The sequence below is a fragment of the Ammospiza nelsoni genome, chromosome 3 (assembly GCF_027579445.1).
Source record: "Ammospiza nelsoni isolate bAmmNel1 chromosome 3, bAmmNel1.pri, whole genome shotgun sequence".
In the NCBI taxonomy this organism is placed as follows: Eukaryota; Metazoa; Chordata; class Aves; order Passeriformes; family Passerellidae; genus Ammospiza; species Ammospiza nelsoni.
Genome location: NC_080635.1, coordinates 4,341,233 through 4,354,660, shown reverse-complemented (window position 1 = coordinate 4,354,660; position 13,428 = coordinate 4,341,233). Strand labels below are relative to the sequence as shown.

The window sequence follows — 13,428 nt, the reverse complement described above, 5'->3', positions numbered from 1 at the left end:
GCGGCTCCTCCTTCTCCCCTCACGGCGGCCCCGCCTCACTCACCATGGCGGCTCCTCCTTCTCCCCTCACGGCGACTCCTCCTCTTCCCCTCATGGCGGCTCCTCCTCCCCTCACGCCTGCCACCGCGGTGCACTGTGGGAGCCGCAGTTCCCGCCCACTCCCTCCGCTCCAGGACTACATCTCCCAGCAGGCTCGGCCGCAGCCGCCGGCAGCGGGGCATGCCGGGAGCCGTAGTCCCAGCCCGCCGCACTTCCCCTGCGGCGCGCACGGAAACCCCGTGCGTGCGGGCGCGGCGCTCTCTCGGGCCCCCGCCGCCATTCCGCGAGCAGCGCGGGCAGCCCGCGCTCCGGCCCCGCCGTTCCCCGTGCCCGCCTCGCCATGCAGATCTTCGTGAAGACCCTCACGGGGAAAACCATCACCCTCGAGGTGAGCCCCCGTTGCCGCCACGCCGCCCGTGCCCGCCGGTGCTCCGGAAGGCGGGGATGTGCCGGCAGAGCCCGGGATGTGCGGGGAATCGCGGCCCTGCGCTGCCTCGGGCGGTCCCGACCGCGCGGTGGGGCCCGGAATGGCCGTGGCAGCACTGGGCCTGTGCCGGGAGCACCTCGTGGTTTCTCGGCCTTGCTGGGATAATTAAAACGTGCAGCGCGTTCTGATTCTGGTGTTCTGTTTCGTTCTAGGTTGAACCTTCTGATACTATAGAAAATGTAAAAGCGAAGATCCAGGATAAGGAGGGTAAGTTCTAAAGGCATTTATTGACTATTATATATCGTTAATAATAAGTATAATGTTATATGTATTATTTTGTCCTCTGCTCTTGTGGATTGATGTGTTTCTTACACAGATATAACTCCGTGCAGCAATCTTGGTTTTATGACAGCATGCCTTAGCTCACATCCCTAATTTATTCCTGATTTCTGTCACCATCAGGCATCCCTCCGGATCAGCAGCGGCTGATCTTCGCTGGGAAGCAGCTGGAGGATGGACGCACACTGTCCGACTACAACATTCAGAAAGTGAGTGGGAAAGGCAGGAGCTGGCACGGGCAGAGCTGACTGAGATTTGCTGCTGAGATTGTCTTTAATAAATTCAGCCAAATCAAGGGATTGGAGTAGTGTTGATGCTGGGAGCTTGAGATGCCACCTTAACAAAAAATAATCCTTTTAGAGCTTTCTTATATGCCTGGCACTCAAGATGTACTTCCTCTACGTAGATGGAAAAGTCCTGTTTAAATGCTGCAGTTTCTTTGAGAAAGCATTTTGAGTCTGTTTCGTGTGCTTTACAAACAGGAATCAACCCTTCACCTGGTGCTGAGGCTTCGTGGTGGTGCTAAGAAAAGGAAGAAGAAGTCTTACACGACTCCCAAGAAGAACAAGCACAAGAGGAAGAAGGTTAAGCTTGCAGTGCTCAAGTACTACAAGGTAGGTAGAACTAATTTGGGGAGGAACTTGACAGAAACTCAGCTCTCACCAGGGAGGGTGTGGAGGCTGTAAAAGGTATACACAGATTCTGGTGTATTTAATATTTAAACTCCATGTACTTGTGTTAAACCAAAGACCCACAATCTGTTGCATTTGGGTACTTCTGACACGTACCTCAAGGACTTTGGTGTAGCTGCTGTTACAAAAACCATTATGCCAATGGAGATTACTCAAAATTATTATTGTTCTCAGAGGTGGAGAGTGAATGTGAGCCTTTGTCTGTTTGTCCTGCCAGGTGGATGAGAACGGCAAGATCAGCCGCCTGCGCCGGGAGTGCCCCTCGGAGGAGTGTGGGGCTGGAGTCTTCATGGCCAGCCACTTTGACAGGCACTACTGTGGCAAGTGCTGTCTGACATACTGCTTCAACAAGCCAGAAGACAAGTAAATGTTCCAGACAATAAAAATCTGAACTTCTCTATGGCTGAAGGATTTCTTTCTGTGGCGCTGCGTTTCCTCTCTGCTGGTCAGTGAGGAAAATCTGTGGGGTGCTGCCAGCCAGCTGGGGTGAAATGCTGAGTGTAAAACTGAAGCAGCAGTTGGATTTAAAGAATATTGGGTACCAGCTGTGAAAGGAAGTTTAAAAGTGGTCTCTTTAACATAAGACAGTTCTGATGTGGAAAAATAGCAACTTCAGAGGTCCAGAGTGGGTCAGGGTTAGAGAGTGGGGTGACATGGTGACAAAATGCAGCCAACACTGAAATACTGCACAACAGCACTGGGAGGGGAGGGAGGAGATGGCTCAGCTAATTTGGAGCCAAGAGATTGTCATCAGAAATATTTTACCGTGCTGGTTTTACACCCTTGGAGTTACTCCAGTGGTTTATCCCATGGTCCAGGGAGGGCAGCTTGGTTGCTTGACATGATGGAAGAGCAGAGCATTTTGGATATAAAATGTATCTGAAGTGCTCTAATGTAAAGAACAGCCCCTGTGCATCTCTGAAAGTTCATTTAATGTTAAGACATAAAGGCCAGCCAGGATCATAATAAATGTCCTTTAGTGTTCACATGTTAAAATGTCTTTAAAACCCTGGGTCCCAGGATGTTGTCTGTTGAACTTCTTTTTCTTCATAGCAGATAATTTCATCTCCAATACTGAACTCCAGATTTTTGTCCAAACTCAATCCACAATCCATTCCTGTTTTTATTACCTGGACATCATCTTTATGGTGCTTCAGTGATGACAAACATCCTACAAAGAGAAAATGCATGAAAGAGAGGCCCCCACCAGCAGAGCAGAGCAGGGGTTTGGTTTGTCCTTCCTGCAGGATTAATGTTTCACTCTGTGGCTGCACAGGGAAAGCAGGAAAATGTGGGGATGGGGGGTGCTTGTGGTTAATGAAGTCAGACATGGCTCTTTAGGCAGGTAGAGCCTGTGATGCTCCACTTGCCCACCAGAGAGGGTGGTTGGAAAAGGCTCTGGGAACAATCCTGGACAGAATTCGGGATTTCTCTAGGATCCTTTGCACTGACTTCCCAAGGAACTAGCAATATCTAAAAGTACTAAGCACAAATCCACGTTGTGTGGCAATCCCACTCACCTTTCCAAATAACATCCCTGTTACGGATTAGCTTAAACTTCATTTTTCTGTCCAGCAGCCCCTTGTGCACTCTGCATCCAGCCACTGGAATTTTGGTTTTTCCTACTGTGACAGAGAAGGTGTCAAGAACAGAAGCTTCCCCTAAAAGAGAAAAAGTAAAGTTGAAGTCCACAGGAATAAAAAACTGGCACGAGGTAGAAGCAGGGAGCATTTTTCTAGGAGTGTAGAATTTGCCACATTTTGAGGCAAAAATGTATCAATGAAAACTCACCTACTGTAGTCTCCACCAAAGTTGGGGGCAGCCTGCTGTTCAGCTCATCCTTCAAGTCTTCTATGAGTTTGTAGATAATGTTGTGCAGTTTAATTTTTATTCCCTTTTTATCAGCCAGCTTTTTGATGCTTTCATTGGCTTTCACACTGAATCCAAATATTACACCTGAAAAATGAAACAGCTGTCAAGTGCTGACTGCAAGGGATGAGTCTTTGAGCAGTTAAAGTGAAATTCTGCAGCACAGGGTACATTTTATTCCTGCTTCTCTTTTAAAGGGGAACCATTTGCCTCTCCTGCTATGGCTCATGGGCTGCTACAAACCTATCAAAATAAACGGCCCAAAAAAGCCCACAGAAGGTCCCTGATGACAAACTGGAGGTATAAAAGCAGAAAATAACACACACAGCTCATGTAAAGGAGACAGATCTCTCCTTCTGGGCTGGAAAACCAACAAGGTTTTCCAAATAAAGCTGGAAGTGAATTCTAAATTATTCTTGCCCACCTGTGGGCTATGGCATGTGCAGTGACCTCAGTCCCTGCAGCAGGTGAGAATTATGGGGTATGAACATCAACTGACTCAGTCCTAGATCCAGCTGCCTCCCTGAGCAAAGAGAAAATTATTTTCTAACCTGCTTTTCTAGCTTTGCCCTGTGTGAGCATCATAAAGCAGCCTGAGTGAAGAGCCAGAGTTTTACCTGAACAACTGAATTTCTGACAAGAGCTTTTCCAAATTCCTTCCATTTCTGTGGGACTTTGAGCCTCCCCTTCTGCACTGGTCTGACGTTCATGGAAACATTTTCAAGATTCACAAAATTGATTCTTCTAATTATTATTGAGAAAACAAAACCTGGCTGAGGCCTGTCCATTTCAGTAAGTCAGTAATTTCAAAACTGTAAAATGATTTTGAAACACCCACCATTAAACGCTTCAGCAAGGCTGATATCATTTTCACTGATGTCTCCCATTCCAAAGTAGACAATATCTAGTTTGCATTCATCCTCACAGTCATAGCTGTCCAGAATGTTCAGAATAGCTTCAACAGATCCATCCACATCACCTGCACGGATAAATGGGAATACTGCTGGCTTTGTGTAAGTGAAAGACACAGAAATACAACTAATGTCAACTCCACACTGTGCAACAGAAAATCTTCTGACATCTGTCACTCTTACTATATTTTCAGTAATATGTTAAAACCCATCCAAAAAGTCTGTTAATTCCAAAAATAAACTGGATAAATACAGAAGGGCCAGAGGCTCTACATCTGCTGTCACTGACAGGTGAGGTTTGCAGGTTTTCAACTACAGTCACTGCTTGAGTATCATTAAATGGGGTTAAACCAACTTCCTCCTATCCCACTTCAATACAATTGTTATTTTGTTATTCTCCTCTATTTTGCTGATGCCAAATACTCATAGCTTGGGACTTTTTTTACATATACATACATACATATATATATATATATATATATTGGGGTTTATATGTATGGGTTTTACTCAGGAGCCCCTGGGTAAGTGCATAGAGCATGTTAAGTTCTCCTGTTGCTCTGGCCCTGCTGGCAGCAGTGGATGTTTTCTGATGCCCCTGCTCTTATGGGAGCTCACTAAGTTTTAAACTGATCAAATTTTTGGTAACAGAAGCTGTGTTTAGTTTAGAGCTCTGTTTCAGACTGAGCATTGGAGAAGCACAGACCCAAAGGAGCAGCACACAGACAGGGACAGCACCTTTCACTATTACTGAGAGCGTGTTTTCATCCATCTCTGTCTTCTCCTTAGGCCTTGAGAACATCAGCTGCTTGTTGGCCTTGTAGAGCACTGCTTTCCTCTGTCTCCAGGTCAGGTGGGCCAGCTTCTGCTGCTGCTTCTCATATTCCACCCTGTGTTCCTTTTGCTTTGCTTCAATCACTTCCAGATCCTTCTTCATCTTCTCCTGTTGTTCAACATAGGTCCTCCAAGCCACAACTTCCTGTGCCCTTTGCTGGGCAGGAAGACACAAACATTACCTTTAAATCATTACCTCTGATCATTACTGCTTCAGAACACTGCAATTTCATCCTTTGACAGCCTCTCTACAGGCTCACTCATTTTCCTTCACTTTTAACTACAGTTTTGCTGCACAGATGGCAGAGAATGAGACAAGAGCTTTTCCTCCCTGAGCTACCATATGACTCAAGGCCTATTTTTATAGTATCTCTGCATTGCAGAAGAGAGTAATTGTTCATTCTTTCATGTGGTGCTTTTCCAGCTCTCACAACACCCATCTCAAGCTGTATTTTATGCGTTTTCTTTTTGTCAGGCAAGAGTTATATCCTTCTCAAATTAAAACACAGATCTCCTCGAGTACTGGATTGCTCCAGTGGAGATGAGGACAGTCCAGCAGGGGAAAGGTGGAAAAGAAAGAGGCAAAATGCAAACCCTCATTCCTCTTCCAGAGCATCAGCTCAGGTCCCTTAATCCCCACACTCAACCTTTCATGGGATTATCCAGGTGATTAAAACTCTCACTTATTTTGTTACTCAGCTCCTTCCCATCCTTGTGAGCTCTTCACTGAAGAGTTCTTTGTGTACCTCAGACTCTACTTCAAGGATTTCATCTCCTGCTGAAGGGGATTCCTTCCAGCCCATGATTTCCACGGGGGTGCCTGGTGAGGCTGCATCCACAGCTTTGCCATTCTCATCGAACAGGAAGCGCACTTTAGCCCAGGTCTTCCCTGCAACCAGAACACAGCCTTTCCTCAGAGTTCCTCTCTGGATGATGGCTGTGGTGAGTGGACTAGTGAAGAGCAGAGGAGAAAAATAACAGACAAAATTCAAGTGATGTTTCTCCTTGTCTTCACGGCCAGTGTAGGCACAACACAACCAGATTGGATTTGTGATCCATCACTGGCAGAATGCAGTGTCTCAAGTGTCATCCATAAATTCCTGATTAATATTCCTGTGATGATTTACTAGAGCACTCACCAAATGTTTCAGTGAGTTAAAAAGCCTCAAAATCTGTACTGTACTCTTCATTTCTGCAGATCAATCCAAAATCTGACTTTTGTGAACTCAGTAACATGATGATTTTACATATTAAGTGAACCAAAAAAACTCCAACCCCAAACAAATCCCAACAACCCTGTAGAATTCGGTTCATTTTTAAAGAGGGCAGAACACCCCTTGTTCATAAACCTGCCAATGGACTAAGATACCTAAGGGTAGAATGTCATGTTACACAAAACTAATCAAGAACTTTGTATGTATTGATTGTTAACTTCATCATTCCTACATTTAAAAAACCACTTAAGTTCTACCATTTGAAACTATTTCCTGTCACAGGATCTTTATTTCAGGGATGTGAAGAATTGTGCCCCATCACTTTAGAACCTCTTGTGCTGCACAGCAGTATTTCAAGGCTTTGGCTGGGAACACTGCCAAGGAAGTGTCCTGCCTTTATTTACTGAGGCACAGGTCCCTGCCCTGTGTCTGTGCTGTCACAAAGGGCAGAGGTGGCACTGCACTCACCCTTTGCCTTTGTCTTTCCGAGACTCAATGACGGTTCCCTCCACCAGCCCCGTGGCATCTGCCTTCAGCTCCAACATCTCTGCCAGAGCAACAGTTGCCTCTGCCAAAACCATCAGGTTTTCCCCCTGAAAATAAAACCACACAAAACCACACAGAATAAAGGAAGTGCCCAAGCAAAGTGGGATCAGAAGTCCAACCCTTAGTGCCAAATTGCTCTATTGAAATGTGAGGCCATTCAATACCCAGGCAAGACTTCCAGACATCAGACACAAAACTGCTGGACTGAACTACCAGCAGAAAAATGAGAGATTATGGCTTGCTGGAAGTCTGAGCCTCAAAATACATTTCAGTGTGTTTCAAATAATTCTGGCTCTTGCCTCATGGCAAGACATCAAATACCAGGAAGAGGAGCATTTTGTTTTCCAGCTGCCAAATAAAAATGCATTTCTCCGCACATATTAGACACCCATGAACAGCATCATTTTTTCTACCACAATCTTACCTTGAGTGCAGAAATATTTACAGCCTGAACATCACCTCCAAACTCTTCACACACCACATCGTGAGCCAGCAATTCCTTCTTTACTCTTTCAGGATCAGCTTCAGGTTTGTCACATTTATTAATGGCCAGGATAAGAGGAACTAAAAAGAGAACACACAAACTCAGCACCAACCTAACCAAAACCTGCTGCTACCACCAGAGCTGCTAGAAAAGGTTATAGCAAGTTATGGGCATTTAGAACAGATTGTCTCACTTGGTGCCTCTTCCCTGAGCAGCCACTGAGATCTGAGCTACCAGGAGGAAGCTGGAGGAGTTACCCAGGTAGAGAAGGAAAAAAACCCCAAACAATGAACCCCTGTCTTGTTAAATATTCATATTTTAGGATCTTTTTGTATTACTGCAACATTCAGTACATTTCAAACATCACAGGGGATGATGAATGGGACTAGGACAGTCACTTCCCAGGTTCTGTGGATCCCAGTCCAAGGAGGCTTTTATGAGAGGTAAAAGCAGGGTTCCCAAAGCCCCCCACTCTGTACCTCCTGCATTTCTGGCATGCTGGATGGACTCTATGGTTTGCTGCATCACTCCATCCTCTGCTGCCACCACCAGAATGACAATGTCGGTGACGTTGGTGCCCCTGGCCCGCATGGCTGAGAAGGCTGCGTGGCCAGGGGTGTCCAGGAAGGTGATCTTCTCCCCAGAAGGCATGTGCACTGTGACAAATGGTACAGCTCAACATCAGCACTTCAGCCAGCTTCATCTGATCTGTTGTACATCAAGCATCACCCCTTTGAGGGCATTTTAATAATAATGACAGGTTTTAGGCAGTCAGGACATTTTAATAACAATGACATGTTTTAGAAAGTCGGTTAATTGTTGGCATGAAGGTCAAAGGTGCTGTTAAATCCTCAGGAACAAGAAAGTGTCCTGGGATCTTCCATAACCTAAAATAGTCTAACATCAACTTGTGCAGACAATCTCAAAGCTCTATGTACATAGTTATGACAGGTATCAGCAAGGGACATTTTGTGTTATAGTTTCCTTTCTCACCATTTATGTGGCAACTTTTTTTCCCCCAATGAACACAGCCTGCTGTGTGAGATGGAGAGGAAATTGTGTGAGATGGAGAGGAAATTGTGTGAGATGGAGAGGAAACTGTGTTTCAGCTGAGCAGGTGGACTTGGGTCATACCAATAAAAGCTCCAATGTGTTGTGTGATGCCTCCTGCTTCCATGGCCACCACCTGGGTTTTCCTCAGGCTGTCCAGCAGGGTTGTTTTGCCATGATCCACGTGGCCCAGGATGGTGACAACTGGGGGCCGTGGGGTCAGCACTGCTGGGTCTGCAGGAGGTCTGTAATTGCAGCAAAAACAGAGGTTGAAATGCCAAAAAATAATTAATTGGGTCACACCCACCACAGCCCTCGATGCCACACAGTCAAAGCTGCCTCCTCCCCAAACACCTGCAGAAAGGAATAAAATAAAAAGAGCCAAAAAGAGCAGCTCACAACTTGCCTCTTGACAGCATCTGTGTTTTTTCTTTCCTTTTCCTCTTTCAGTTTTGCTGATTTATACTTCATTCCTGATTTCTGAACAATCATCTTGATGTGGTCTTCACTTAAGATGGAATCTGGTTCCACTGAATCAAGGTTAATGTTTGTGTACAGCAGCACTTCATAAACATGATCTGCAGCAAACATAAACACATTTAACAATTACATCCACAAAAACATGTGGGACAAAAAAACCCAACCCACTTCATCAGACTTTTCCATTCTTTTCTTTGTGCTATTCACCAAGCAGTCTTCCTTTAGTTAGATTTATCTAGAAGTTGCCATTAATCTACATACTTGCAGAGAAGAACTTTTTGCAGATTTACTGAAAATTACTACTCTGTTAGCTGCTAGAGTCTTATTTTCCACTCAGATATTCATGGCTTACTTTTCCACTAACTCCAAAAGAGAAAACAGCTGAAACTCATCTAAAGCACAGAGCAAAGGAGTGATTCAGGGAGGAAGGAAATTTGATAAATCTGATCACATGCTCCTTTCTTTGGCTGTAGAACACAGAACTATTACAGGAGTCAAAAATTGTTACAGGGTGCAATTCCAGACAAGTCTTGCCACTCCCAGTGAATAAAAGGACTGTCCTAATGAAACACAAATTGCTCCTGAACCAAACATTCCTACTCCTAGACAGACAGACATGGCTTCTTCACATTTAAATGGCTGGCCTGGTCATTTGGATGGCCCAACATCTTTTGTCTTTAGTCTGCACTGTGTCTCCCAGCATTTCCTTTGGGATGGACCCACAACCACTCAGGCCACTGAAGGCACCTTTTCCTTTGCCACTGGGGGAAGGGCTGTGACAAATGTTGCTGTTCCTGACCCCAAAGCAGGCTCTCACCTATGTCTTTGCCCATAGCTTGTGCCAGTTCCTCCACAGTCATCCTCTGCCTTATCTCCACTTCACCTTTTGTCAGGGGAATCTTCTTTTTCTTCTTTTTTGTCTCCTGCATAGAATTAGACACATACTCAGGAATATAAACTAAGAAATAACAAAAACAATATTAAAAAGACAATGGTCTCAAGCCATATGAGGTAAACACATCTTTTTTTACTATAATACCAATTAATTACAATTAATAAATGACTTAACACATCATAATAAACATTTCAAATGTTTAGCACACTACCCTTTATCTTTTTGCATTTTTAATTTTTCAGAACAAGGACAAAAGCCAATAAAACCATTTCAATTTTTGTTTGTAATAATCTCCTCCAGTGTCAGCAAAAATTCATGATGCCACTGGTCTAAGTCATATTTGAGAGGGAATGGCAAAAAATTATACATTAAGTAAATTTTGTCTTATAGATTTATGACAAGTCTCTATACTCATTAATAAAGTGCTTTTTTCCTTTTTTAATTCAAATGTTCAAACTGAGGCCTTGTACTTCCCACACAAACCCAGGGATTGCTGGATGTCCTTAATTACCTCCTTTGTGGCTAGATGTCTGCACTGTGGCAAGGCAGCACTGATTAATCTGTGTTCTGGCCAGAGCTGTGGATGCAGAGGGAAGGACCCCATGGGATGTGCAGACAACTCCACAGACTTCCATCGTGCTCCACACACTTTCCTGGAGGACAGGGCACGCAGCTGCTGGCAGGCACCATGGAGCTGCACCAGATTTTCAAACCTCAGCAGCAGCCCTTGGTTCATTTCCCCACTGCAAACACAAAGCACACACTGAGGTCAGCCTCGAGGCTCAAAGATCCTCCTTCTCAGGACAAAATGTACAGGAACACGAGGCACAAATTTTATGTTTCCAAACAGGCTTTTTAATGCTGGCAAAATTAAACTGTTTAGGAACTGTTCCAGTTTTTCCATTTCCTTCTGCACTTCTCTATGGCAGACGCATGGATCTGCTAAGAGCTTACAGATCTTTCATCTTTCTCCACTGGTCTCTGATATAAAGCATTAATTCCCCCACTGCAGGTTCTTTGACATCTCCTACAAAACCCCCACAGTTGTACTCCTTATGCTATACTGACAGAATTACACAAGTGTCAACTACTTCTCTAAGCCAGCAAAACACAGCTGCTAAATGCCCTTTTCCTGAGCATTTCAAGACAAAAGCACCACTGAAAGACCACAGCACGGCAGTGGCACCAGTGCTGAGGTGTGCTCAGAGACCTCCAGCGAGGCTAAGCCCTGGCTCAGCTTCTGTCAGATCATGCCACATCTTGTTTTAACCATCTTAACTTCGGTTTGAGTCGTTTTGCCATTATCCCGTAGACCACCCTGAGCTCCTCCTGCTGCCCGGAGCTGCCTGTTCTGCCCTGGCGCAGCGTCCCCAGACAAGCTGTGGCTGCCACATCCCTGCAAGTGCCCAAGGCCGGCTCGGACGGGGCGCCCCGGGACAGTGGAAGGTGTCACTGCCCATGGCAGGGGGTGGAGCAGGATGTCTTTAAGGTCCCTTCCAACCCAAACGATTCTGTGATTCTGTCCTGCTCGGGGATGGACTCTCTGTTCCCTCCATGTCCCCACTCACAGGTGTCCTTGTGTCACCCTCCCAAAGGCAGGGACCGCTCTCGCTTCCTCCCAGAATGGCAGCGGGCCCTTTAAAACCTCCCTTGCACCCGGATTCCTGCAGCAGGCGAGCACATGACAAACTTAACCAACCAGACCCAGCTATTTTGGTGGGGTTTTTAACCCTAAAGAGAACCGCAAAGGGGCTGAATCGGTAAAGCCGAGGGAGCCGCGGAGCTGCCACAGGACGCTGCCCACACAAACACACAAACAACCCAAGGTCAAGGCCCGCTGGCCAAGCTCTCAGCAGCGAATCCCAGCCAGGCTCTGCCTGCGGAAAACCCTTCCCGGCTCCCGGCGCGGAGCAACGACATTCCCGCTCCTGCTGCTCTCCTGCCATGGCTCTGCCTCGTTAATACCTGTCAGCTGCAGCCCGCCCTCCCCGCGGGGGCAGCGCCTTTCTCCGAGCCCCCGGATGCCGGCCTTGACAGCCCGCGGAATGAAGGAAGGAACGAGGGAGGAAAAGAGGGAAGGGAAGGAGGGAAGGAAGGGAAAGGGCTCCGCGTCGCCTCAGTGCCTCACGCCCGGCGCGCCGCTCTCTGCGCATGCGCCGCCAGGATGTGCGAGGGGACCGCGCAGGCGCAGATGCGACCCCGGGGCTGCCCGGACAGGGGCGGGGCCTCGCCTCACGGGAGGCGGGAAATGCCCTCAGGGGAGGCGGGACACGGACCCGTCACTGGACAGTTTATGCCCATTGTGGGGTTTTGAAACTTATTTTTTAAAACATCTGTTTATTTATCTACACACTTAAATCTGTTTTACTCCTTCCTGCCAGGAGTCAGCAGCTTCCTCTCTGCAAAGCCCTCCCCATCCACACGCAATCTGAAGCCTGATTTTTACGTCCTCTCTAATCTGGTGTGTCTCTAAAATAATGGAGTAGAGAAAACAAAAATGTAAGGTGAAGCTCTACAAGTGAAAAATCCTTAATGTTACCTGGTTAATCCTGGTTGCAAAACCCAGGGATAACCCCAGGGGTCTGCCTGATGCTGTGGCGATCTCTGTCTGGACACTGCAAATTGTGTGCAACGAGTAACGACCGTAATTTCCTTCACATATCTGAGCTGTGTATTTCTCAAAAATAGATCACAATAAAAAAAAATTAAGTAACAAAAGTTGTGCAAAGCACATTAAAAGCAGTCAGTGCTCTAGCACAGAAGTGTTCTAGAACAGTCAGTGTTCTAGCACAGAAGACATGGGAAGGAAGGGCCACTACGAGGGCAACACATTCTGGTACTGACCTGAAAAGCGTTTTAATGCAAAAATAGATTTAGTGTGTGAAACAGTCATCAGAATTTACTGCAAATCTGCTTTTTGAGTTGATCTTCCACTGGATGCTGCCTGGAAATCTTCCTGTGCACTGCTGTAAGGCTCTGGGAATTAGCATGGGATCGTATTTTACCCACGTCTCTTCACTGCACAGCCATACTGTTTTAATTTAAAGCTTATTACAGATTGCTCGTTTTTCTGAAGGGTAAACTGGAAACAAATAATTATTTATGTCATAGGTCAGGGTGATGGTTTGGGTTGTAGAAATATTTTCCAACTGTGTGGCCACTAATGTTTGGCATTGTGCCTTAGCTGCAATTCCTGATTATTATTATTAGTTGATTTAAAAGAATGCAAATGATGCAGTTTTTGTTTATAGGGTGTATCATGTATTTTGATTTTCTTTTTAGCTTTTTTTTCGTAAATTTCTTATCTAGCAGTGTTTTCAGGAAAACTGTGCGTAAGGAGCCATAACCTGAAATTAGAGTAAGAACATGTACAAAAGGATTAATAGGTTAAATATCTGCTTGAAACCAACACTTGAACCAAATACAGTGCGTGTCGAAGCAATGCGTTAATGTCGCTATCGGGGAAAGAAATGGCTTTAAGGAACACGAAATGTACTGAACCGTGCGGGAGGGGAGGTTCAGGTGCGATAGGTACATATTATATCCACGGCCTGATCTCAAGGGGGTGTTCCTTATCAAAATCGAGCTCGATTTTAATGGCTTTGCCGGTTCTTTGGGGCAGGGCGCTGCCGGGGGCGGGCCCGGAGCGGG

The 13,428-nt window shown here is 45.9% G+C and overlaps 2 protein-coding genes across 2 annotated transcripts; one reads left to right on the top strand and one right to left on the bottom strand.

The window, feature by feature from the left end:
• The first annotated feature begins 226 nt into the window (after window positions 1–226).
• Window positions 227–1,897, top strand: RPS27A (ribosomal protein S27a). Its single transcript, XM_059467980.1, has 5 exons — window positions 227–427; window positions 679–733; window positions 929–1,014; window positions 1,288–1,419; window positions 1,715–1,897. The coding sequence occupies exons 1-5, from the start codon at window positions 380–382 to the stop codon at window positions 1,862–1,864; spliced, it is 471 nt and encodes a 156-aa protein (XP_059323963.1). The 5' UTR covers window positions 227–379; the 3' UTR covers window positions 1,865–1,897.
• A 511-nt stretch (window positions 1,898–2,408) lies between these two features.
• On the bottom strand, window positions 2,409–11,930 carry MTIF2 (mitochondrial translational initiation factor 2). The gene is made up of 14 exons (XM_059467979.1): window positions 11,743–11,930; window positions 10,289–10,520; window positions 9,700–9,805; window positions 8,809–8,980; window positions 8,487–8,647; window positions 7,832–8,008; window positions 7,293–7,432; window positions 6,791–6,915; window positions 5,855–6,059; window positions 5,013–5,265; window positions 4,205–4,345; window positions 3,289–3,453; window positions 3,018–3,158; window positions 2,409–2,668 (listed from the first exon to the last, which is right to left on the bottom strand). The coding sequence occupies exons 1-14, from the start codon at window positions 11,928–11,930 to the stop codon at window positions 2,499–2,501; spliced, it is 2,376 nt and encodes a 791-aa protein (XP_059323962.1). The 3' UTR covers window positions 2,409–2,498.
• Between the last annotated feature and the right edge of the window lie 1,498 nt (window positions 11,931–13,428).